At 42.6% G+C, this 27,144-nt stretch overlaps 1 protein-coding gene across 1 annotated transcript in view; it reads right to left on the bottom strand.

Annotated features, from left to right (window-relative positions):
• Positions 1 to 27,144, bottom strand: part of LOC131186218 (fibropellin-3-like) — a 60,813-nt gene that overhangs the window by 15,202 nt on the left and 18,467 nt on the right. The window contains exons 2-3 of the mRNA XM_058159572.1: positions 6,196 to 6,265; positions 3,966 to 4,010 (exon numbers count right to left, since the gene is read on the bottom strand). Coding sequence (XP_058015555.1) covers positions 3,966 to 4,010; positions 6,196 to 6,265 — 115 coding nt within the window. The remainder of the gene's footprint in view (positions 1 to 3,965; positions 4,011 to 6,195; positions 6,266 to 27,144) is intronic.

Raw genomic sequence — 27,144 nt, 5'->3', positions numbered from 1 at the left:
GGACTAGATGGCCTGTAAGGTCCCTTCCAACTCTGTTAACCTGTTAATCCTCATAATGGACTTGGAAAGACATCTACTTTGCTGCCTTCGCTGGAGCAACTTCTTCATTGCTGCTTCTCCAACATCACCCAGAAGAGAAATGGGAATGCTTTTCTCTGAATGCCTCCATCATCATCATCAGCATCATGTGTCTTCGGAGAAGGGCGGTATAAAAATATGAATAAATAAATAAATCATCACCCTGGGCCAGGTGACTCATCCTGAAGCCCACCCTTGCAAGCAAGCCCATGGAGATGTTTGGTGGCCTCAGAAGACACCAGCAATCCACGTCATTTATCTTATGCCACTTTTGGGCTGCTGGCATCACCCAACAGATTTAACCTGGTAATTGAAATAGATCCATCCTCTAAAACCATAAATAGGTTGAGTTTCGCCCAACATGACCCTAAGCCTTCCGGGACACACACCTAAGCCCAAGTTAAACCTTGACCAGCCGAACAGGTTTGTGTGAAAAAAAACCCTAAGCTGCTTGGCTACTATACCTATCGGGACAAAAACGGGGCGCAGAGGCCGAGCCTTCATCCAGGCATCTCCGGGTTTTAAACATTCAATAAAATAATCAGTGGGGCAATCAGAAAAGTTAAAGAGTTCTTCGGGAAGCTACATATATTTGTTTACATAAAGAACATAAAGTTTACATAAAGTTCAAAACATTCTTAAAGATCCATCTCATCCTGGGCACCCTTTTTTTTTCTTTTTAAACTATTACCATCAGGCAGCCGGTACAGGATAATAAAAACAAGGACAAAAAGAAGCTGAAAAACAGCTTCTATCTCAAGGCAGTAACCATATTGAATTCTACGGTATAGTGCAATAGCGGGTTTTCAATTTTATAGAATTATAAAATTATATAGAATGTAAAGGAATGGATGTTCGTGGTTTTTTTTTTAAAAAAATGGTTATAATGTACACTGAAGACGGCATTTAATTTTGTTGTACCGTCTGCAAGTGACAGACACCCCTCCTCAAGAAGCCTTCCCTGGACCCAGCTATTTTGGGAAATTATTGTCCAGTCTCCAACCTTCGCTTTGTGGCGAAGGTTGTAGAGAGTGTAGTTGCATGGCAGCTCCCCCAGCACCTGGATGAAGCTGTCTATCTAGACCCGTTCCAGTCCGGCTTCCGGCCCGGTCATAGCACGGAGACAGCTTTGGTCGCGTTGGTGGATGACCTCTGGAGGGCCAGGGATAGGGGTTGTTCCTCTGCCCTGGTCCTATTAGATCTCTCAGCGGCTTTTGATACCATCGACCATGGTATCTTGCTGCACCGGTTGGAGAGTTTGGGAGTGGGAGGCACCGTTTATCGGTGGTTCTCCTCCTATCTCTCCGACTGGTCGCAGACGGTGTTGACAGGGGGGCAGAGATCGAAGGGGTTGCGCCCCTTCCTTGACTGGGATGCCTTATGCACGGTCACTCACGCTCTTGTCACTTCCCGTTTGGATTATTGCAATGCTCTCTACATGGGGCTGCCCTTGAAGTGCACCCGGAGGCTGCAGCTAGTTCAGAATGCAGCTGCGCGGGTAATAGTGGGAGCAACTCGTTGCTCCCGTGTAACACCACTCCTGCGCAGTCTGCACTGGCTCCCTGTGGTTTTTCGGGTGTGCTTTAAGATTTTGGTTACCACCTTTAAAGCGCTCCATGGCTTAGGGCCTGGGTACTTATGGGACCGCCTGCTGTTACCTGATGTCTCCCACCGACCCGTACGCTCTCACAGAGAGGGCCTTCTCAGGGTGCCGTCCGCCAAACAATGTCGGCTGGCGGCCCCCCAGGGGTAGGCCCTTCTCTGTTGGAGCTCCTACACTTTGGAACGAACTTCCCCCTGGTTTACGTCAAGTGCCTGATCTTCAGACTTTTCACCGTGAGCTGAAAACGCACCTATTTATTCAAGCGGGACTGGCTTAAAAGTCTTAAAAGTTTTATTAAATTTTCATTGGGGCTATTTATAATTTTATGATCTTAAATTGTCTTAAATTTTGGCCATTTGTAATATGCTTGTTTTAGTTTTGTTTTTAATGTGTATATTGCGGGTTTTTTTAATATTTGGCTGTACAGCGCCCTGAGTCCTTCGGGAGAAGGGCGGTATAAAAATCTAATAAAATAAATAAATAAATAAATAAAGGCAATAACATAATAAAAGATGCAACGATCAAGATGTCCAGCTATTGTGATAGGTTCCAGAACCGAAAAGGAAGATGTCCATCCGGCTAAGGAGTCCCCCTTTGGAGCACAGCCACGCAAAACACACACACACACACAAAGCACGTGGGCCCAAGATGATTTTCTAGTTTAAGGCATCCTATTTTCTTTTTGACTGCTGAGGATGATCCCAAAGTAGCAATCTTAGAATAGCTGTGGGAAAGATAAGAGCTTCAAGGTTGATCTTTAGAACCGGTGACTAATAGCTGACTCACTTGCAGCTCCCATCCTGTCTCTTCAACCCACTTCGCTTTCTCCCTTCCGCAAAAGTTGGAAACCGCTGTTCTGATGATCGTTGTCAAGTCAAAGAGCAAACTTTTGGGTGGGTGGGTGAGATGGAGAGGCAGCCTTCCCTTGGCCCAAGAGGCCCATTACACCAGAGATCTGGCAACCTGCTTGGAATGAGGGCCCCCATGCGTACTCACCAGTGAGAAAACAGAAGGGCTACCTTCCCCTCTGCCATTGTGCCAAAGAATGATGCCCCCCCCCAACGGTGCCAGGTCCATTCAAGAGGAAGACGGCCCCTGCCTGACCGCCTTTCTAAGCCGGCACAAAAGGCCTCCGTCCCTGCTTCCCAGGCAGGATCAGTAGCCATGGAGACTAGACACAGAAGCCGGCCCTGCTGAGTCCCTCTGACCAGTGGAATGTCAGACAAAGGAGGGGGTTCGGGAGAAAGAGGAGGGGGTTTCCCAAATGGGGGGAGGAGGAGGGAGGGAGGGAGGGAGGGAGGAAGGAAGGACGGAAGGAAGGAAGGATTTTCTCCTTTCCAACCTATTCTTTCCCTTCCAAATTATATCATTGGAGAAGAGGAGTGGGTTTCCCAGAGAGGAAAGAAGAAGAAGAAGAAGAAGAAGAAGAAGAAGAAGAAGAAGAAGAAGAAGAAATTCTCTCCTTTCCAACTTGTTCTCTCCCTTCCAAATTATATCCAAGAAGAAGAAGAAGAAGAAGAAGAAGAAGAAGAAGAAGAAGAAGAAGAAGAAGAAGAAGAAGAAGAAGAAGAAGAAGAAGAAGAAGAAGAAGAAGAACAACAACAACAACAACAACAACAACAACAACAACAACAACAACAACAATTTCTCTCCTTTCCAACTTGTTCTCTCCCTTCCAAATTATATCCTTGGAGATCATGAGCTGCCCAGAGGCATCTGGAGCACAAAAGGAAGTCCTTGGTAAACACCTGCGGACAAAGTTCCCCTCCCACGATACACACACACACACACACACACCCTCCGCCAGCTCTTCATTTCCACATTCTCTGCGAGAACTGCCCCCTCCTTTCTCCAGTATCTAAAGAACTTCGAAATGAGCGTGTAATGTGATGTGTGTGTAACCTGCAGGTGCCCAAGAGTTTAGGGCAACTTGCTAGGCTTAAGTTTCAGCGATATAATATCACAAGCGGTTGGCGGTGCCCTCAACAGCCACCCAAAAAGCAGGCTAGGATTTTTGCTAGATAGGAAACACACACACACACACATGAGTTGTTTCGAGGTGCACTTACCCCAAAGCCAAAGAGAAGGAATCAACAGCAGGGCCACCCCAAAATCCATGGCAGGCCGGGAAGATCTCCAGCTTCCGTCTCCAACCGAAAGCACCACCAAGGCGGGATCCTAGCCTCCCTTGCCCGCTTCCATCCGCATCTCCAGCCCAAAAGACCACTGCAGGTCAGAGATGCTGAGACCATGCCTTTGCTCTAACAGGCTGGACAAAACTCACCGTCCACTCAATCCCGTACCGCAAGAAAAACCTGGCCTGGATCACCTGGACCGGAGGGGCAGCAGGAAGAGAGTCTTACGCCCAAGCATGGCTTGGCAACATCATCAACAATGTAGACTCATTGATCTCAAATTTCAAAACAAAACAAAACAAAAAAAGTATTGAACACACAAAATCATCTATTGCAATATCCTTCCCGTAAAAGACGACTTCAGCTTCAATCGCAATATTACAAGAGCAAAAAATAGATTCAAGCTTAATGTCAACCACTTCAAACTTGATTGCAGAAAATATGACTTCTGTAACAGAGTTGTTAATGCTTGGAACTCATTACCTGACTCCATAGTCTCTACTCAAAACCCCAAAATCTTCAACCAAAAACTGTCTACTATTCCTAAGAGGACTATAAGGGGCGTGCATAAGAGCACAAAAGTGCCTACCGTTCCTGTCCTATTGTTCCCTTCGTTATATCAAATTAATATAGTTGATGCATTTTTTTTTACTTATATATATATATATATATTCTTCAAGATATGTTGTTTTATTTATGACAATGTTTGTGTATACTGTTGTGACAAAAAGAAATTTAAAAAAAAAACTTTTCTCAATGGTCTGAGAAGTCTCTAAGTCATCTTCAGGCTTCAGCTTCGTGCTTCTGGGAGCAATGTGTGATCGCAGCTGTTTCTTCCTTTTAACTGCTAGTGGGGGTTTGAACTGATTGGGTGGGAGCTTGGCTGTGCTCTGATTGGATGGGGTTTTTTCTGTGCTCTGATTGGCTGGGGGTGTGTCCTGTGTTGGTGGGGGCTTGGTTGTGCTCAGTCTAATCTGTGCTGCAGGGGGATTTGAGCTGGTGAGCTGCACTGCTGCTGTTTGGCTTCGTGTTCGTGGTCGTGCTACATCTTCGTAGTGGGTGTCAGTCTGCTGCATGTATGGATTGGAGGGGTTTGAAGTGGCTAATGTTGTAGCTGCGGTCTGGCACTTCCAATTTTACACGGGAGAAAACCCGAACAACCAAAGACCTATATACAAACACCCGTGAAAACCTCAGAAAACAAATATATATATATATATATATATATTCTTCAAGATATGTTGTTTTATTTATGACAATGTTTGTGTATACTGTTGTGACAAAAAGAAATTTAAAAAAAAAACTTTTCTCAATGGTCTGAGAAGCAGAGAAAAAGGGAGCAGATTTCCGACGTTAAGTCTCCGAGTAAGGAAATATTGAGCATGTGTAATTTACATTATACAGTAGTGATCAAAATTGTGGAAACCTTTTGGGGAAAAGTGTATTTACTAAAACTAGCTAATAACACCACTATTTTTGCGGGGTGGGGAGTAGTACCATAAAATTATATATCACCGGAAAGAGAATTGAATCAAGAATGTCATGCAATCACTTTTAGGAAGGATTTGCTATTAGAACTGCAGTTACCGGATAAAGAAGAAAAGGGAAACAGGTAGAAAAAATGAAATATTACAAAAATGATCACCATATCAGTTAAATACTTTATTGGGTAACCTTTAGCATGAATGACGGCCCTACAACATCTTCCCATGGAGCGAACCGAGTCTTTGAGTTCTGCAGCTGTTATCATGTGAAACCAAGATTGAATGATGGCTTCTATTAACTGGGTTTTATTGCTGGGTCGCTTCTGACTAACAAGTTTCTTTAGTCAACTGCTCCATAGATTTTCCATTGGCTGAAGGTCTGGGCTATTCCCAGGCCATTCCAGCAGTGGAATAGGATTATCTTGAAACTTCCCCCCCTCAAAAAAGTGGTTATTAGCCATCAAACCTCAAAAATACACTTTTCCCAAAAGGTTTCCACAATTTTGGCCAGTACTTTATGTACCAAATGTCAACTAATCAATTACTCAAAGAAAAAGTCAAGGGTCTGGAGCAAGGGTATCAAACTCGATTTCATTGAGGGCTACATCAGGGTTATATTTGACCCGGGGGTGGGGGTGGAGTGTGGCCAGGGGACGTGCCCAGCTTAATGTCACTCGTGTTGCCGGCCACATGACCACGGAGACGTCTTTGGACAGCGCTGGCTCTTCGGCTTTGCAACGGAGATGAGCACCGCCCCCTAGAGTCGGGAACGACTAGCACGTATGTGCGAGGGGAGCCTTTACCTTTAGAGGCAGAAAACAACAGATGGAAACATGTCCCTCGTAGAAAAAAAACTCCAAAACTCGTGGAAATCCCTTGTTCAACCCCAACCCACTCTGATGCAGCCCCGCTGGTGCCAAGCCATTGATTTCATGGATTCCCACTGGAAGAAAACATGCAGAAGTCTAGAAAAGAAGCATCATCAAATGTCCCTTAAAAAGTAGCACCATCAAAGGCTTCTGTGATAGAGAATAGAATAGAATAGAATAGAATAGAATAGAATAGAATAGAATAGAATAGAATAGAATAGATTTTTTTTATTGGCCAAACGTGATTGGATACACAAGGAATTTGTCTTTGGTGCAGATGCTCTCAGTGTACATAAAAGAAAAGATACCTTCATCAAGAAGTTTAAGGTACAACACTTAATGATTGTCATAGGGTACAAATAAGCAATCAGGAAACAATCTGGAATAGAATAAAATAGAATAGAATAGAATTGAATTGAATTGAATTGAATTGAATTTTTTATTGGCCAAGTGTGATTGGACACACAAGGAATTTGTCTTTGGTGCATATGCTCTCGGAGTACATAAAAAAAAAGATACGTTCATCAAGAATCATAAGGTACAACACTTAATGATAGTCATAGGGAACAAAAAAGCAATCAGGAAACAATCTGGAATAGAATAGAATAGAATAGAATAGAATAGAATAGAATAGAATAGAATAGAATAGAATAGATTTTTTATTGGCCAAGTGTGATTGGACACACAAGGAATTTGTCTTGGTGCATATGCTCTCAGTGTACATAAAAGAAAAGATACGTTCATCAAGAATCATAAGGTACAACACTTAATGATAGTCATAGGGAACAAAAAAGCAATCAGGAAACAATCTGGAATAGAATAGAATAGAATAGAATAGAATAGAATAGAATAGAATAGAATAGAATAGAATAGAATAGATTTTTTTTATTGGCCAAGTGTGATTGGACACACAAGGAATTTGTCTTGGTGCATATGCTCTCGGAGTACATAAAAAAATGATACGTTCATCAAGAATCATAAGGTACAACACTTAATGATAGTCATAGGGAACAAATAAGCAATCAACAAACAATCAATATCAATATAAATCGTAATGATAAAAGCAACAGAGTTACAGTCATACAGTCATAAGTGGGAGGAGATGGGTGATGGGAACAATGAGAAGGTTAATAGTAGTGCAGACTTAGTAAATAGTTTGAGAGTGTTGAGGGAATTATTTGTTTAGCAGAGTGATGGCCTTCGGGAAGAAACTGTCCTTGTGTCTAGTTGTTCTGGTGTGCAATGCTCTGTAGTGTCGTTTTGAGGGTAGGAGTTGAAACAGTTTATGTCCAGGATGCGAGAGGTCTGTTGTCTCCCTGGAGCAAAACAAATCAAAGATGTGACTAACCAGATGGCCATCTTGATCTTCTGCCAGTTCAGGACTTCTGAGTGGAAGAGAGACAGACAGACAACCAGGGGTTGGACTAGATGACCTACAAGGTCCCTTCCAACTCTGTTCGTCTGTTAAAGTTCACTATGGCAAGATGGCAAAATGAAACATTTCTCGATTTCATAATCTTATTTTAGAATCACAGGAGGCGTCCTTCATATTCTGACAAGACCCCCGAGTGTTCTTTATTCCAAAATTCTGGAGGATCGTGGAGCTATATCCCAAAATATTTTTCAATGGTGTATTAAAAAAAATAGTGGGATTGGTCTCTAAAACGTATTTTCGTATTTACAACAACTCTGGACTTCCTGCTGATATATCTGGACCATGCTATGAAAATCAAAAGATGTTTCATTTTGTCATCATGCAATGGTGAACTTCAGTTTAACAGTTCAACAGAGTTGGAAGAGACCTTGTAGGTCATCTAGTCCACCCCTCTCCCCCAAGCAGGAGACCCTACACCATTTCTGACATATGGCAGTCCAATCTCTTCTTGAAAGCTTCCAGGGATGAAGCTCCCACAACTTCTGAAGGCAACTTCTGTTCTATGGGTTGATTTTTCTCACGATCAGAAAATTCATGTCAAATGATCTCAGTGCCAAAGCCCACTGCAAATACATAGCAAAAAAGGCTCTAAGAGTTGTAAACCTAATCTTGCGTAGCTTCTTTTCCAAAAACACTACACTACTAACCAGAGCATATAAAACATTTGCTAGACCAATTCTAGAATACAGCTCGCCTGTTTGGAACCCTCACCACATCTCTGACATCAATACAATTGAACGTGTCCAGAAATATTTTACAAGAAGAGTTCTCCATTCCTCTGTAAACAACAAAATACCTTATCCCACTAGACTTGAAATCCTAGGCTTGGAAAACTTGGAACTCCGTCGCCTTCGACAAGACCTAAGTTTAACTCATAGAATCATCTATTGTAATGTCCTTCCTGTCAAAGACTACTTCAGCTTTAATTGCAATAATACAAGTGCAACCAATAGATTTAAACTTAATGTCAACCGCTTTAATCTAGATTGCAGAAAATATGACTTCTGTAACAGAATCATCAGTGCTTGGAACACTTTACCTGACTCTGTGGTCTCTTCCCATAATCCCAAAAGCTTTAACCAAAAACTTTCTACTATTGACCTCACCCCATTGCTAAGAGGACCATAAGGGGCGTGCATAAGCGCACAAACGTGCCTACCGTTCCTGTCTTATTGTTTTTTTCTTTTCTTCTTCCTATATATTGTTGTGACAAAATAAATAAATAAATAAATAAAATAAATTCCTCCTTATTTCCAGGTTGAATCTCTCCTTGGTCAGTTTCCATCCATTATTCCTTGTCTGGCCTTCGGATGCTTTGGAAAACAGCTTGACCCCCTCCTCTCTGTGGCAGCCCCTCAAATAATGGAAGATGCTCTCCTGTCTCCCCTGGTCCTTCTCTCTTCCACTCAAAAATCCTCTTGATATATTAATCCTGTTGGATTAACGTGGTCTAGATATATCAGCAAGAAGTCTAAAGTTGTTATAAATACTGATATACATTTGGCACAAATCCCCATTTTTTCTAACAGACTGCTGAAAAAAATATTTTGGGGTAACCATTATGTCTCAAGAATTTTGAAATAAAGACCACTCTGCCTCAGCTAAGGGAGTTTAACAATATTAAGGATGTCTCCTGTGATTCTAAAATGAAATTAATTCAGGGGAAATATTTCAGGCTTAACATAACGTAACATAATAACAGAGTTGGAAGGGACCTTGGAGGTCTTCTAGCCCAACCCCCTGCATAGGCAGAAAACCCTACACCATTTCAGACAAATGGTTATCCAACATTTTCTTAAAAATTTCCAGTATTGGAGCATTCACAACTTCTGCAGGCAAGTGGTTCCACTTGTTAATTGTTTTCACTGTCAGGAAATTTCTCCTTAGTTCTAGGTTGCTTCTCTCCTTGATTAGTTTCCACCCATTGCTTCTTGTCCTGCCCTCAGGTGCTTTGGAGAATAGCTTGATTCCCTCTTCTTTGTGGCAACCCCTGAGATATTGGAAGATTGCTATCATGTCTCCCCTAGTCCTTCTTTTCATTAAACTAGACATACCCAGTTCCTGCAACCGTTCTTCATATGTTTTAGCCTCCGGTCCCCTCATCATCTTTATTGCTCTTCTCTGCACTCTTTCTAGAGTCTCAAATCTTGGTCCCTTTAAGACTTTTGACTTCAACTCCCAGAGTTCCTCAGCCAGCTTTGCTGGCTGAGGGACTCTGGGAGTTGAAGTCCAAAAGTCTTAAAGGGACCAAGTTTGGACACCCCTGTTCTAGAGTCTCAAATCTTTTTTGGCAACTTATTGTAGAGGGTTTTTTAAAAGGATTGATTATTGATTATCGAAGCCTAAAACGGTGGAGAAATCTTAAGGAACAACAACAACAAAATAAATAAGTAAATAAAATTCTGCATGCACTCCATTGACTTTCATTCTTCCTGCTGTTATAATAACCCCAACTCATGAGCAAAAAAACAAGGCGATAAAGAATACAGTTGCAGAATATTATATATGAATTAAAGCTGGGTGGTATAAAACGAAAAGAAGACCACTAAGAAACATTGATTTAAAAAAGGATATATTTATATGTTGTAGGTTATGTCTTTGTCATATTGGGTCGTAATAAAATATTTTTTAAAAAATTAAAAATAATTAAAGTTCAGATATTTTATTGCGGAAGCAAAACGTAGACTCTTTCAAAACAGGGGAGCAAAAATTTCTAATTCCAAGGGTTTTTTTTTTATTATTATTTCTTTTTGTCACAACAGTATACACAAACAATTGTCATAGATAAAACAACATATCTTGAAGAAAAATATATATATATATAAGTAAAAAAATATGCATCAACTATATTAATTTGATATAATGAAGGGAACAATAGGACAGGAACGGTAGGCATTTTTGTGCTCTTATGCACGCCCCTTAGTTGGAAAACATTTTCAATTCAGTTGTCTATCCTTCACCCCTGGCTATTCCTGCTCCTTTTGTTCAAGCTCCACGAACGAGATTGAGATTTTCTCAGATGAGGTATGTAATTGTTTTTCATTTTGTTTTATTTTGAACAATCCTAGCTAATTGACGTCTAGGGGCCAGGCCATCCAGCCCAGCATTGAAGGCAGAAATCCACTCCAGATTTTCCGGCACTCAGAAAGAGACTAACAGGGATTGATGTGCTTGTCTCTCTGTGTGTGTGTGTGTGTGTGTGTGTGTGTACACAGAAGCAGTGGGGGAAGACTGATGGATGAAGAGAGTGAAAATAAAATCCCAAAGCGTGACAGGAGCCAGGACTTCCCAACCACACCTCAACAAAGCTTCAGAGATATGGGTACCCCTCCCCTCCCCTCCCATCTCCATCTTCCTGGGGGACACCAAACCCACCCACCCCATAAAACGAAGCATTCACAGCTAACTTTTCCCCCAGTTTGGGTGACTTTTAAGTCCAGACTAAATTTAGTGCCAGCTGTTTTTATTATTATTATTATTATTCTTTTAAACTCACTCAAGCGATTGTGATGTGTCTTCATGTCCGCAGTCCATTCCTTTCAAAGCTTCATTAGAGGTTTTGGAGAGCCAACAGGGTTGAGTTTCACGGTGGATTGGATTTAAATCGAGGCGATTCAAATCACGGCGATTCAAATCACGATTTAATTCCGGATTTCAATCGCTAGTAAAAAGACTGGGTTTAAATCGACTTGATTGAAATCATAAATTTGAAAGATTTCAAATCGTCGTCAGTTAACTCACCGACAGTCCCAATATTGCAGAATATACAGCCTGGTGCTACATCACTAAGCTCCAGTTTCATGTTGAATAAACTACATTGTGAATGTATCTTAAACAGAAAACTATCTTTAGATAGATTTTTTTTCCCACTCCAAGGGCATTTTATTAAAATAAATTGGATAAAAATTAAAAAAAACACACATCTGAGGTAAATAAAAAAAAATCCACTTTTTCTTGTTTTTTTTTTTTTTAATCGTCGGTTTTTGTCCACCCTGGTTAAAATGAAGGTCTGGCTTGGATGGTTCACCAAAATATTTGAAGTCCTCCTATTCTTCTTTTCGTTGATTTAAAAAAAATAATAATTGAAAAGCCTTCCCTTCCCCTGAGAGAGAAAAATCCAATAACGCGCGATCCGGGTTTAGGATTTACATTTCAAAATAAGCTGAATTGTGTGTGAAGGGCTTGCCTTCAGAAGTGGTGGGTGCTTCATCCCTGGAAGTTTTTATGAAGAGACTGGACTGTCATCTGTCAGAAATGGTGTAGGGCCTCCTGCTTGGGGAGGGGGTTGGACTAGATGACCTACAAGGTCCCTTCCAATTCTATTATTCTATATTCAATGGAACAGAGGCTGCCTTCAGAAGTGGTGGGAGCTTCATCCCTGGAGGCTTTTAAGAAGAGACTGGACTGTCATCGGTCAGAAATGCTGTAGTAGGGTCTCCTGCTTGGGCAGGGGGAGGGGGTTGGGCTAGATGACCTACAAGGTCCCTTCCAACTCTGTTAATCTGGTGGAGCGTCAGTCGCCATGGCCAACGTGCCAGCAGGCATATTGAGAGGAGAGGGGTGGGGTGTGGGTGGATTTGGAGGAAGCAATTTCCTTTGGATCCTTCAGACTTTTTCCTTCTGGCATTTCCAGAAATCTTGTCTGACACCTGGTGCCTTGAGCAGATTGGAAGGCAGCGCTAGGGGTGAGGTGGGGGCTCCTCCAGCACAGATAAAAGGGATGAGATAAGTGAGGAGGGGTCTTTGCAGCTTATCCGATGGCTAAACAGATTTGTGTGTGTGATCTTCTGCCACTCCAAACAGGTCGGTTGCCTTTCTGGTTTTAAGCTCTTATAGCAGGCTCCGACATTCCCTGTTTGTTGCAGGAAACCGATGAGCCGTATTTTTGCGGGGGGGAAAAGAGGGATGGTCTTTAATGTGACAATTTGTTGGTTACCTGCAGTGGGTGGGTCTGTTTGATTCGTGGTTTATTTTTGGGACTTTGAGAGTTGGCTAAATGCGAGCCAATAAGTAAAGCTTTGTTTGCGGTATTCTGGAAAAATAGCTTTTTTTTCGTCGTTGTCCCAACTCGTTTCAGGGAAAAACCTGAGTAAGGGTCTCCCTCGTGGCTTCTTCTCTCTCATCGGTTTCTCCAATTTATTTATTTTATTAAGGAATTTATTTGCCACCCATCTCCAATTAAGCCTATCCAACAACTCTATTTGTAATATAATATATACTGAGCTCCAAATTTCGGTCGCTAAGCAGGACAGTTGTTATTTTTTGCTCCGTTTTACGACTATTCCTGCCACTGTTGTTAAGGGAGTCACCGCACGGTTGTTAAGTGAATCGGGCTCCCCCATCCCCGTTGACTTTGCTTGTCAGAAGGTCGCCAAAAAGTTGGTCGTGTGACCCACCGTCATAAATCCGAGTCAGTTTCCAAGGGTGGGAATTTTGATCAGGGATGCTGCAGTGGGAGCACGGTTGTAGTCCTCGATTTAGAACAGTCCGCTTAGGGACCGTCCAATCTTACCACAGCACCGAAAGAAGCGACTTGCGGCCGTTTTTCACACTTAACGACCGCTGCAGCGTTCCCCGTGCTCCCGTGATTTACGGTTTGGATGTTCGATGACTTGACTCACATTTATGACGGTTGCTGTGTCCCGGGGCCATGGGCCCATCTTGGGCGACCTTCCGGCAAGAAACCGGGTTCACTTTCACGACCGCGCTACTAAATCGAACAACTGCAGCGATGCGCTTAACAAAAGTGGCAAGGAAAGCGGTAAGACGGAGCAAAACTCAATTACCGGTTAACACATTTCTCACTTAGCAACGTCAATTTTGGCACAATTGCGGTCGTATGTTGAGGATTACCTGTAAGGAACCTTGCGGAGGTCAAGCCATCGGCTGTCCTTATGAGAGGATTAAGGGTCAGGTTGCTTTAATCCTGTTGCCCAGCCAAGACTGATTTTTCAGACGGGGGTGGGGAGAGCAAAGGGGGCTACTAGCAGTATCCCCACCGGCTAGTCAGCCCCACCAAAAAAAACCCATCTGGTGAATTAACCAGCTTAGTCCAATTAGAGCATTCTCCATGCAAGACATTAAAGGCCTCAGACGGGCTGACCGCAGCTGTGCGGTGTTGACGTCGGGTAAGTGCAAACTGGAGTCGGCCACGGAAATGTTTCTGGACGGGTCGGGCTTTGTACCTGCTCCGCATCGTAAATTAGAGACACAAGGGCAGGGCTCTTCCTTGGTGTAACCGTGGGGGCGCAATGGTGAGAATGCAGCATTGCAGGTTAATTCTGCCCACTGCCAGCAGTTTGATCATCACTGGTTCAAGATTAACTCGGTTTTCCATCCTACCGAGGTCGGTAAAACGAGGACCCAGATGGTTGGGGGCAAGAGGCTGACTCTGTAAACTACTTAGAGAGGACTGTAAAGCACTATGAAGCAGTATATAAGTCTAAGTGCTATGGCTATCTATGTCTGTCTCCTCTCATCTCTCATCTTTCTCTCTATCTAATCTCTTATCTATCTATTTATCTATCTCTCTATCTCTCTATCTCTCTATCATCTATCTCTCTATCTAATCTCTTATCTACACATCTAGCTAGCTAGCTAGCTATCACAGTATCTATCTATCTTCTACGGTATCTATCTATCTATCTATCTATCTATCTATCTATCTATCTATCTATCTATCTATCTATCTATCTATCTATCAGCTGTGGTGGCTCAGTGGTTAGAATGCAGTATTGTAGGCTAATTCTGGCCGCAGCCAAGAGTTTGATCTTGACTGGTTCAAGGTTGAACCAGCCTTCCGTCCTTCCGAGGTCATTAAAACGAGGTCCCAGATTGTTGGGGGCAAGAGGCTGACTCTGTAAACTACTTAGAGAGGGCTGTAAAGCACTATGAAGCAGTATATAAAGGCTATGGCTATCTATGTCTGTCTCTCATCTCTCATCTTTCTCTCTATCTAATCTCTTATCTATCTATCTATCTGTCTATCTATCTATCTATCTATCTATCTATCTATCTATCTATCTATCTATCTAATCTACACATCTATCTATCTATCTATCTATCTATCTATCTATCTATCTATCTATCTATCTATCTATCTATCTATCTATCTATCTATCTATCTATCTATCTATCTAATCTCTTATCTATCTATCTATCTATCTATCTATCTATCTATCTATCTATCTATCTATCTATCTATCTATCTATCTATCTATCTATCAGCTGTGGTGCCTCAGTGGTTAGAATGCAGTATTGCAGACTAATTCTGCCCGCAGCCAAGAGTGCGATCTTGACTGGTTCAAAGTTGACTCAGTCTCCCGTCCTTCTGAGGTCATTAAAATGAAGACCCAGATTGTTGGGGGAAATCCGTAAACTGCTTAGAGAGGGCTGTAAAAGCACTGTGAAGCAATATATAAGTCTAAGGAGTATTGTTAAAGGCTATTTACCCAGCTCTCTTTCCTTAGTTTTCTCTGGTGACCTTCAGCTGCTGATTTTTTAAATTATTATTATTTATTTATTTATTTTATTCCTTCAAACCCTCTTTCATCTTGATATTACCTCGACTGGGAATTGGATTTAGACCTAACTACACCAATAGCTATATTTTATAAACAAACGCTAGAGTTCCATGCCTTGTTATTTTAGTGTTTGGCCAGCAGAGGGCACCAGCCCGTCATGCATAAACCACAATCTCAGGTGCTCCAGCAAATTCTAGGATATAGCAACCTGCGAAAATGTAGCACCTCCTGGAGTTTCGTCTATTTAAATTCCCAAGGCACTTAACAGAAGAGGCACCTCTTCTTACCTGCCTCAGCTGCGGCTCCAACATTTTCACATTTTACTTGCGCTTCTTGGGGGTGCACCACTTTCTATCCCCTGTATAGTAAGTAGCCGGGCACTTTGGCAAAAGTATTTATTAAGATTTATTTACTAAGATGGTAGCGAGACAGTTTGGTGTCATGGTGATAGGCACCAGGCTAAAAACTGTGGAAGATCGTGAGTTCTAGTTCTGCCCTAGGTACAAAGCCAGCTGGGTGACCTTGGGCCAGTCCATCTTTCTCAGCCCTAGGAAGGAGGCAAGTGGCAAACTTCTTCCGAGAAACCTTGCCAGGAAAACTGTAGGGACTTTAACAGATTAACAGTGTTGTAAGGGACCTTATAGGTCATCTAGTCCAACCCTCTGCTCAAACAGGGGACCCTATACTAAATGGTTGTCCAATCTCTTCTTGAAAACCTTCAGTGACGGGGTTCTGGAGGCAAGTTGTTCCATGGATGAATTGTCCCCACTGTCAGCAAATTTCTCCTTAGTTCTAGGTTGCTTCTCTCCTAGTTTCCATCTTTGTCTTGCCTTCTGATGCTTTGGAGTTGACACACCTCTTCTCAAATTTTAGGATGCTGTTATCCTGCTACCCCAGTCCTTCTCCGTGTTACAAAACAGAATGATAGAGTTGGAAGGGACCTTGGAGGTCTTCTAGTCCAACCCCTTGCTCAAGCAGGAGACCCTACGTCGTTTCAGACAAATGGCTGTGCAATCTTTTCTTAAATAGCTCCAGTGATGGAGCAGCCACAACTCCTGGAGGCAAATTATTCCACTGATTAATTGTTCTAACTGTCGGGAAATTTCTCCTTAGTCCTAGGTTGCTTTTCTCCTTGATGAGTTTCCATCCGTTGCTTCTTTTCCGGCCCTCAGGGGCCTTGGAGAATAGCTTGACTCCCTCTTCTTTGGGGCAGCCCCTGAGATATTGCAACCCTGCTATCCTGTCTCCCCTAGTCCTTCTTTTCATTAGATTAGAATAGAATAATAGAGTTGGAAGAGACCCTGGAGGTCTTCTAGTCCAACCCCCTGCTTAGGCAGAAAACCCTACACCACTTCAGACAAATGGTTATCCAACATCTTCTTAAAAATTTCCAGTGTTGGAGCATTCGCAACTTCTGGAGGCAAGCTGTTCCACTTATTAATTGTTCTCACTGTCAGGAAATTTCTCCTTAGTTCTAAATTGTTTCTCTCTTTGATGAGTTTCCACCCATTGCTTCTTGTCCTGCCCTCAGGTGCTTTGGAGAATAGTTTGACTCCCTCTTCTTTGGGGCAGCCCCTGAGATACTGGAAGACTGCTATCCTGTCTCCCCTAGTCTTTCTTTTCATTAAACTAGACATACCCAGTTCCTGCAACCGTTCTTCATGTTTTAGCCTCTAGTTGTCATCCAGTTGTGATCCTTTGATGAGTTTGAGCCCTATCCTTTTGGAGTCGCTCCTTCCTTCTCCTGCCTGGGCAGAAACATTTCATTGTGCCAAGCTGCTCCAATTCTCACAGTTTGAAAAGTACCAAAGGGCCATGGTTGTTATTCCCCCTCCGTGGCAAATTATGAATAGCTCTTTGACAATTAATCAGAGGGCTTCTGAAAAAAAAAAAAAGGCCTTCATCCATTCTTTGACTAAAAATATGGACTTGGACATTCAGCGCGGGATTAAATCACTGCTAGGGCCAATCCACTGTACCATGAAGATATAATACAAGTTGGATTAGCGCATTGAAGGCTGCCAACGGTAGCCCACTTTGCAATTAAAGAAGCGGGTAACCAAGCTTAGAACAGACTTATTTGATTGATGACAGGTTCGTCGAGGTGTTGCGAACTTTTAGCAGCCACATGGGCTTTCTCCAGGAGAAATGCTGGACTTGCTTAAATTTTATATTATTAAATTGATTTATGAGTTTTAAATTTTTTAGTAAATTTTAGGGGGAATATTTTTATCTATAAGTAGCCAAATTAAATAGGTTTTTTAAGGGTTGTTTTTAGTTTTGTATTGTTGTTTTCTTTCTGTATTTTATTTGTGGCTGTACACCACCCTGAGTCCTTTGGGAGAAGGGCGGTCTATAAATAAAAATATTATTATTATTATTATTATTATTATTATTATTATTATTATTATTATTATTATTATTATTATTATTATTATTATTATTATTATTATTATTATTATTAAATACGTTTGTCCTTACGCCTTCCGTCTTCTGAGCTCAAAGCAGTGTCAATATCACTTCCTCCTCTCGTTTTCCTCCAGAACAACCCTGCAAAGTAAAATAATCGGTGAATTCTACAGATGAAGATGGACTTGATTGGGCCTGGGGTTGACACCACAAGGAGGTTAGTTCAGGAAGATCTTATTTCAGGAAGATCACGTGAAGGGTTAATACCACTTTATAAGGCCTTGGTAAAACCACACTTGGAATTCTGCATCCAGTTTTGGTTGCCACGGTGTAAAAAAGATGTGGAGACTCTAGAAAGAGTGCAGAGAAGAGCAACAAAGAGGATTAGAGGACTGGAGGCTAAAACATATGATGGACAGTTGCAGGAACTGGGCATGTTTAGTCTAGTGAAAAAAAGGACAAGGGGAGACCTGATAGCAGACTTCCAATATCTCAGGGGCTGCCCCAAAGAAGAGGGAGTCAAGCTATTCTCCAAAGCATCTGAAGGCAGGATAAGAAGCAATGGGTGGAAACTCATCAAGGAGAGAAGCAACTTAGAACGAAGGAGAAATTTCCTGACAGTCAGAACAATTAACCAGTGGAACAACTTGTCTCCAGAAGTTTCGAATCCTCCAACACTGGAAGTTTCTAAGAAGAGATTGGACAACTATTTGTCTGAAGTGGTGTAGGGTTTCCTACCTAAGCAGGGGATTGGACTAGTTGACCTCCAAGGTCCCTTCCAACTCTGTTATTCTATTCTATTCTATTCTATTCTATTCTATTCTATTCTATTCTATTCCATTCCATTCCATTCCATTCTATTCTATTTCTCCGTGTGACATGTGGTTCCTGATTAGATACGGCTAGGTTTGATTTTTGGTGGTTCTGAGAGATATTGGATAGGTGTCCAATTTCTGAAGTGAAGCATTTATGTCCTTCCATGTTGACTTGGTTAAAGAATTGTTTTGGCCACCCCAAAGTCATTCATCTTTTAATGTACAAGTGCAATGCGTTCTCTGTTTTGGCAGGATGGAGTAGAAAAAGGTCTGAGCCAAGGATGAGCCAGGGAAGAAATTCTCCATGGCCAGGATAATAGTTCCCAGATTCTTCTACCTCTGGGAAAGTAAGACCCAGAAAATAGTGTCACAACGAAAAGAAAGGTAGACCACAACAGTCTGCTTGATTCAGGTTGGGAATTGGGGCGGGGGGGGGGAGAGGAGGGGGAGAAGGGGATTGCTGGTTTACTTTGAAGTTGTGTCTTTTAAGTGAAAATCACTTGAGCCTTAAAGACAATAGATACTCTCTCTTCTGAGCCATTGATCACAATTGACGTATCCAGTGAGCAAATTCTGTTCCGATCTTTTTTTTTCTTTTTTTTTTCTTTATTTATTTTTGTCACACAGTATATATAAGCATAAGCATGTAATAACTATACAATATATAAGCATATATATATATATATATATATATATATATATATATATATATATATATATATAGGTCTTTGGTTATTCGGGTTTTCTCCCACGTAAAATTGGAAGTGTCTTGGCGACGTTTCGACAAAGTCTCATTCGTCATCTTCAGGCTTCAGCTTCGTCTTCTGGGAGCAATGTGTGATTGCAGCTGTTTCTTCCTTTTTAACTGCTAGTGGGGTTTGAACTGATTGGGTGGGAGCTTGGCTGTGCTCTGATTGGATGGGGTTTTGTGCTCTGATTGGCTGGGGTGTGTCCTGTGTTGGTGGGGGCTTGGTTGTGCTCAGTCTAATCTGTGCTGCAGGGGATTTGAGCTGGTGAGCTGCACTGCTGCTGTTTGGCTTCGGTTCGTGGTCGCTACATCTTCATAGTGGGTGTCAGTCTGCTGCATGTATGGATTGGAGGGTTTGAAATGGCTAATGTTGCAGCTGCGGTCTGGCTTCTGGTCCTTGGTCGTGCTTCCTGATCAGTGTGGGTTTGGGTCTGCTTTCTGGGTGGATGGTGGTGACATCCTGTGTGGACCTCGTGAGTGTGGGTCTGGTGTCATTCCTCGTGTTAAGGACTCGTTTGTCAATAAGGGCAGGTTTCCAAATGGCTGGTAGGCGGGAGGTATCATCTCGTTTGTTCATGCTGTGTGGGCGTTTTCTATCTCGATGGCTTCTCTGATTATTCTGTTGTTAAAGTGTTCAGTTTTGGCGATAGTTCTGGTCTTTTTAAAGTCAATATCTGTCCTGTGACTTTAAAGTGTTGGACCAGGGAAGAAGTTGGTTCCTCTTTTTGAATGAGTTCTTGTGTTCTTCAATGCGTGCACTTATTCTTCTGTTGGTTTGTCCAATGTATGTGGGGCAGGCGGTGCATGGGATTTCATATACTCCTTGATTTTCTAACTCAATTTTGTCTTTGGGGTTTCTTAGGATGGTGGATATTTTTGGTTTGTGCAGAATGCTGTCTTGATGTTATGTTTGTGGAGGATCTTGCTGATTCTGTCTGTGGTGCCTTTTATATGGGAGGAGGGCTGTGCCATTTTCTTGTCTCTGTCTTGGGTTTTAGTGGGGGTTCTTTTGGATTAGTTTGGTAATCTTATTTCTCTGGAATCCATTGGATGTTAGTACGTTTGTGAGAGTGTAGTTCGGTTTTAGGTGTTGTTCGTCAGCTAAGCATTTTGTTCTAGAGATGAGTGTCTTGGCTACGGAGTTGATCTGTGCTGGGTGGTGGTGTGAGAGTGCGTGCAGATAGCGGTTTGTGTGTGTTTTCTTCTGGTAGATGGTGTGTCCTAGGGAGCCATTGGGTTTCTTGTAGACTAAGACATCTAGGAAGGAAGTTGGTTGTTAACTTCTGTTTCCATGGTGAACTGTATTTTGGGGTGTAGGCTATTGAGGTGTGTGAGGAAGTTGTCAAGTTTTTCTTCCGTGTGGCCAGATTATGAAGGTGTCGTCTACATATCTGAGCCAGAGTTTGGGTTTGTGATCAGATTTTCTAGTGCTTGGGTTTCAAAGTGTTCCATGTAGAGGTTGGCAATGACAGGTGAGAGGGTGATCCATGGTGCTCCTTCTATTTGTTTGTATTTTTGTCCGTTATAAATGAAGTATGTGTTGGATAGACAGTGGTTGGTCAGATCTAGGATGTGCTTGGGGGGCTTATATTTGTTTTGGATAGCTGTCAAGGCTTCTTTGATTGGCACTTGGGTGAAGAGGGATATGACATCAAAGCTCACGAGTAGGTCGCTGGGCTGTAAGTTTTGTTTCTTTATGATCTCTATGAACTGGAATGAGTTTTTTACGTGTGAGGCGATGGATTCTGCATAGGGCTGTAGTTGTTTGGTGAGAAATGGATGATTTCTCTGATTTCTAGAGAAATCATCCAGATGCCCTAAGCTCTACGGCCTTCCCAAGATACACAAAGAAGGAACCCCACTCAGACCCATAGTCAGCTCCATAGGCTCACCTCCACAAAACCTAGCCAAATTTCTCACCAAACAACTACAGCCCTATGCAGAATCCATCGCCTCACACGTAAAAAACTCATTCCAGTTCATAGAGATCATAAAGAAACAAAACTTACAGCCCAGCGACCTACTCGTGAGCTTTGATGTCATATCCCTCTTCACCCAAGTGCCAATCAAAGAAGCCTTGACAGCTATCCAAAACAAATATAAGCCCCCCAAGCACATCCTAGATCTGACCAACCACTGTCTATCCAACACATACTTCATTTATAACGGACAAAAATACAAACAAATAGAAGGAGCACCCATGGGATCACCCCTCTCACCTGTCATTGCCAACCTCTACATGGAACACTTTGAAACCCAAGCACTAGAAAAATCTGATCACAAACCCAAACTCTGGCTCAGATACGTAGACGACACCTTCATAATCTGGCCACACGGGAAAGAAAAACTTGACAACTTCCTCACACACCTCAATAGCCTACACCCCAAAATACAGTTCACCATGGAAACAGAAGTTAACAACCAACTTCCCTTCCTAGATGTCTTAGTCTACAAGAAACCCAATGGCTCCCTAGGACACACCATCTACCAGAAGAAAACACACACAAACCGCTATCTGCACGCACTCACACCACCACCCAGCACAGATCAACTCCGTAGCCAAGACACTCATCTCTAGAACAAAATGCTTAGCTGACGAACAACACCTAAAACCGAACTACACACTCTCACAAACGTACTAACATCCAATGGATTCCAGAGAAATAAGATTACCAAACTAATCCAAAAGAACCCCCACTAAAATCCAAGACAGAGAACAAGAAAACGGCACAGCCCTCCTCCCATATATAAAAGGCACCACAGACAGAATCAGCAAGATCCTCCACAAACATAACATCAAGACAGCATTCTGCACAAACCAAAAATATCCACCATCCTAAGAAACCCCAAAGACAAAATTGAGTTAGAAAATCAAGGAGTATATGAAATCCCATGCACCGCCTGCCCCACCACATACATTGGACAAACCAACAGAAGAATAAGTGCACGCATTGAAGAACACAAGAACTCATTCAAAAAAGAGGAACCAACTTCTTCCCTGGTCCAACACTTTAAAGTCACAGGACACGATATTGACTTTAAAAAGACCAGAACTATCGCCAAAACTGAACACTTTAACAACAGAATAATCAGAGAAGCCATCGAGATAGAAAAACGCCCACACAGCATGAACAAACGAGATGATACCTCCCGCCTACCAGCCATTTGGAAACCCGCCTTATTGACAATCGAGTCCCTAACACGAGGAATGGCACCAGACCCACACTCACGAGGTCCACACAGGATGTCACCACCACACATCCACCCAGAAAGCAGACCCAAACCCACACTGATCAGGAAGCACGACCAAGGACCAGAAGCCAGACCGCAGCTGCAACATTAGCCATTTCAAACCCTCCAATCCATACATGCAGCAGACTGACCCCCACTATGAAGATGTAGCACGACCACAAACACGAAGCCAAACAACAGCAATGCAGCTCACCAGCTCAAATCCCCCTGCAACTCAGATTAATCTGAGCATAACCAAGCCCCCACCCAAACAGGACACACCCCCAGCCAATCAGAGCACAAAAGAACCCCCATCCAATCGGAGCACAGCCAAGCTCCCACCCAGTCAGTTCAAACCCTCACTAGCAGTTAAAAAGGAAGAAACAGCTGCAATCACACATTGCTCCCAGAAGCACGGTTGAAGCCTGAAGATGATTTAATGAGACTTTGTCGAAACGTCGCCAAGACACTTCCAATTTTACGGGAGAAAACCCGAATAACCAAAGACCTACATACAAACACCCGCGAAAACCTCAGAAAACAAATATATATATATATATATATATATATATATATATATATATATATATATATATATATATATATATATATATATATATATATATATGCATGAGTATGTAATAACTATATTAATTGGGTATAACGAAAGGAAACAATAGGACAGGAACGGTAGGCACACTTATGCTCTTATACACGTCCCTTACAGACCTCTTAGAAATGGGGTGAGGTCAATAGTAGACAGTTTTTGGTTGAAGCTTTGGGGATTTTGGGAAGAGACCACAGAGTCAGGTAATTCCAAGCATTAACAACTCTGTTACTGAAGTCATATTTTCTGCAATCAAGATTGGAGCGGTTAACATTAAGCTTAAATCTATTGTGTGCTCATGTATTGTTGCAATTGAAGCTGAAGTAGTCTTCGATAGGAAGGACATTGTAATAGATGATTCTATGAGTTAAACTCAGGTCATGTCGAAGGTGGCGGAGTTCTAAATTTTCTAAGCCCAGGATTTCAAGTCTGGTGGCATAAGGTATTTTGTTGTATTCAGCGGAGTGGAGAACTCTTCTTGTAAAATATTTCTGGACACGTTCAATTGTATTGATTATTAATAATATCAATACAATACAATATCAATAATATTATCAATACAATACAATAATTGTATTGTATTGTATTAATAATCTTGATATTATTCTTTTCAGTACTTTGGTTGTGGAAAAGCCACTGAGGGCAGGACATTCTTCTCAACTTCCATCCCAGTAGTTGAGAGTAGTTTACAGTTGGAAGGGACCTTGGAGGTCATCTAATCCAACCCCCTGGCTCAAGCAAGAAACCCTATACTATTTTGGACAAGGGGCAGTCCAGTCTCTTCTTGAAAGCCTCCAGGGATGAAGCTCCCACAACTTCTGAAGGCAATTTTTGTTCGGTGGGTGGATTGTTCTCACTGTCAGAAAATTTCAACTTATTTGCAGGTTGAATCTCTCCTTGATCAGTTTCCATCCATTGTTCCTTGTCCGGCTTCGGGTGCTTTGGAAAATACAGATGAAGGTGGATTTGACCAAGGAACACTGAGATATTGGAAGACTGCTACCATATCTCTTCTTCTTTTCACTAGATTAAAGGTAAAAGTTCCCCTCGAACATATGTGCTAGTCGTTCCCAACTCTAGGGGGCGGTGCTCATCTCCGTTTCAAAGCCGAAGAGCCAGCGCTGTCCGAAGACGTCTCTGTGGTCATGTGGCCGGCATGACTCAATGCCAAAGGCGCATGGAACGCTTTTACCTTCCCACCAAAGGTGGTCCCTATTTTTCTACTTGCATTTTTTACGTGCTTTCAAACTGCTAGGTTGGCAGAAGCTGGGACAAGTCATAGGAGCTCACCCCGTTATGCGGCGCTAGGGATTCGAACCGCTGAACTGCCGACCTTTCCATTGACAAGCTCAGCGTCTTAGCCACTGAGCCACCGCATCCCTATTTTCACTAGATTAAACAAACCCGATTCCTGCAACTGTTCTTCCTGTGTTTTAGCCTCCAGTCCCCTCATCATCTTGGTGGCTCTTCTCTGCACTCTTTCTAGAGTCTCAACTTCTTTTTTTATATGACCAAAACTGGATGCAGTATTCCAGGTGTGATCTTACTAAGGGTTTTGTTGTGACCCAGACCCAAGTAGGTAGTAATAAACTTAGTCCGTGGAAAAACTAACTTTATTCGAACAGCTGGGAATTACTTCATTCCCAGCGTCGTTAAACTCCAAGTAAAACAAATGCCTCCCAACACAAATTCCTCAGTTATCTCACAAATCTTAGTTCAATTAGGCAAATTGCCAAAGGCCTTTCCTGGCAAATGTCCAGAAGCCACAAAAACAAAGACGTAGACGAAGCAGAAGATGAAGCAGAAGACGCAGCTACAACGTTGCTTTCCGGCAAAGAGCCCAAACGCCATTTCTGGTCTTTTAAGCCTTATGGGAGGGGCCGATCATCTCATGGCCCTACTCCCGAGTTGTCCTCTCTGCTTGAACTGCTCTTGTCTTCTGGCAGCTCTTCTCATGCGTGCATTAGGAACAGGCTCCTCCTGTTCCTCTGCCTCACTACTATCAGTCTCTGGAGGCTCTGGAGTCCGCACCTCACTTCCCAATGGCCCTGGCCCCACCTCAGCCTCATCGCTGTCCGACTCCGTTGCCACTCTGTAGGCTGCTGATGGACCACAACAGGTTTATAAAGCGGTAATACTACCTCACGTGATCTTGATTCAATCCCTCTGTTAATGCAATTTAGGATCGCATTGGCTTTTTTTGGCTGCTGCCGCACACTGCTGGCTCCGATTTAATTGGTTGTCCACTAAGACTCCAATATCCCTCTCACATGAACTGCTATTAATCCTTCTCTAAACAATTTGCTTTTTCATATATATTCTCAGTACTACGACCCGAAGGGCCGATTATGTTTTCGTTTACTGCCTCCCCCGCCAAACCTGACCCTTTTCAATTTGGTTGCTTGCAAGTCCCAACGTGAAGCTCCATTCAAGCGGTAGCTGAGACAATTAGTGTAAACTCTCTGCCTCCATTAATCCGTGATTAATCTGAATCAAAATTAATCAGATCTTGGCACATCATGGAATCGTTGGGCGCCTTCTTGTCCGGCCCTTAGGACAAAATTTCAAGAGAATGTGCCCTCACCAAATGTTAGTGCCAGTGTTTAACAATTTGCCTCCAGAAGTTGTGGGTGCTCCAACACAATCCCTTTCAGACAGTCACTTATCTGAAATGCTACAGGTTCTTTTGCTTCAGCAGGAGGTTGGACTAGAAGACCTCCAAGGTCCCTTCCAACTCTGATGTTCTGTGATTCTGTGAACCAGAAGAGCCTACCAATCTACCGCTATTATCAGAGCCCAAATTACAAAGTCTGGTGTTTAATAAATGATGTGAAAGGCAGAATTGATGTCTGATTGCCTAGTAGATCATGTCTGCGTTCTTTTTTTTTTTATTATTATTATTGTTGTTATCCAAATGCTGAATTATGCATAAAGAAAGCCCTGATCAAGAACCCGAGAAGCCTCCTTGACACGAGACAGAGTAAATTAGCTCAGAAGAGATTATTTGCCAAAGATTTTATTTATTTGCGGAGTTTATAGAAGAAACAGGGGAGGCAATTGATCAAAGAAAGCAACGTGTTTGGCCGCTGAGCGTTAAGTAATTCGTGCTCAGTTTCAGAGCGACACGGAGTGGGGAGACCTATTTCTGTGCAAGTATTGTCACTTTGTCATACTTGTTTCAGGCGAAGGACTGGGTGCCAGCTTCTCTCTCTCTCTCTCTCTCTCTCTCTTTCGCTCTCTCTCTGCAAAGTCTCAGTTCAATCTGAGGTTGGGAGTAGCTTGTTCTTTGGCGTGCTCTAAATAGGTTTCTGTTGGAAGAGTGCCTTGGCAAAGTCAACGGTGCATTTCAGATTAACAGAGTTGGAAGGGACCTTGTAGGTCATCTAGTCCAACCCCCCCCACCCAAGCAGAAGACCCTACTACAGCATTTCTGACCGATGGCTTGTCCAGTCTCTTCTCGAAAGCCTCTAGTGATGGAGCACTCACATCTTCTGAAGCCACAACCGTTTCCACTGGTTGATTGTTTTCGTTGTCAGGGAACTTCTGTTCTGGGTTGCTTCCCTTCTTGATTAGTTTCAATCCGTCGCTTCTTGTCCGCTCCTTTCTTGATGGACAACCCAAGAGAACCTAGTATAGACCTTGTTCTCTCTTCTTATAGCAGGAGAGGTTGCTTGGCATCTCGGAGGCTTCAACCCCGAGCCTTTGGGAAAACGCTACAGGTTGGGCACAGGCTGGAGGGCAAATGCTGTTGCTTGACAAATAATTGAGCTCTCTGCAAAGCCTTCCTAGCTTTGCAGGGCTTGAATTATTCATGGGTCTTGAATTATACATTGATGGGGGCAACTCTGGAGGAGAGAAGGAGTCTCCATAATAAGGTTGCTTGACTAAGGGCAGGCCCCAGTTTAAACATTAATTCAAGGGGTATCAAGCCTTTTCAATCAATCAATCAATCAATCAGAATAGAGCTGGAAGGGACCTTGGAGGTCTTCTAGTCCAGCCCCCCCGCTCAAGCAGGAGACCCTATAGTACCATTTCAGATAGGTGGCTGTTCAGTCTCTTCTTAAAAAGCTCCAGTGATGAAGCACCCACAACTTCTTGTGGCAAGCTGTTCCGCTGGTTCATTGTCCTTAAGTTTCTCCTCAGTTCCAGGTGGCCTCCCTCCTTGATTAGCTTCCATCTGCTGTTCCTTGCCTTCCTACAGGTGCTT

This window comes from Ahaetulla prasina, chromosome 16 (assembly GCF_028640845.1).
Source record: "Ahaetulla prasina isolate Xishuangbanna chromosome 16, ASM2864084v1, whole genome shotgun sequence".
Taxonomy (NCBI): Eukaryota; Metazoa; Chordata; class Lepidosauria; order Squamata; family Colubridae; genus Ahaetulla; species Ahaetulla prasina.
Note: the sequence above shows the minus strand (reverse complement) of the source record. Positions and strands in the feature narration are given on the sequence as shown.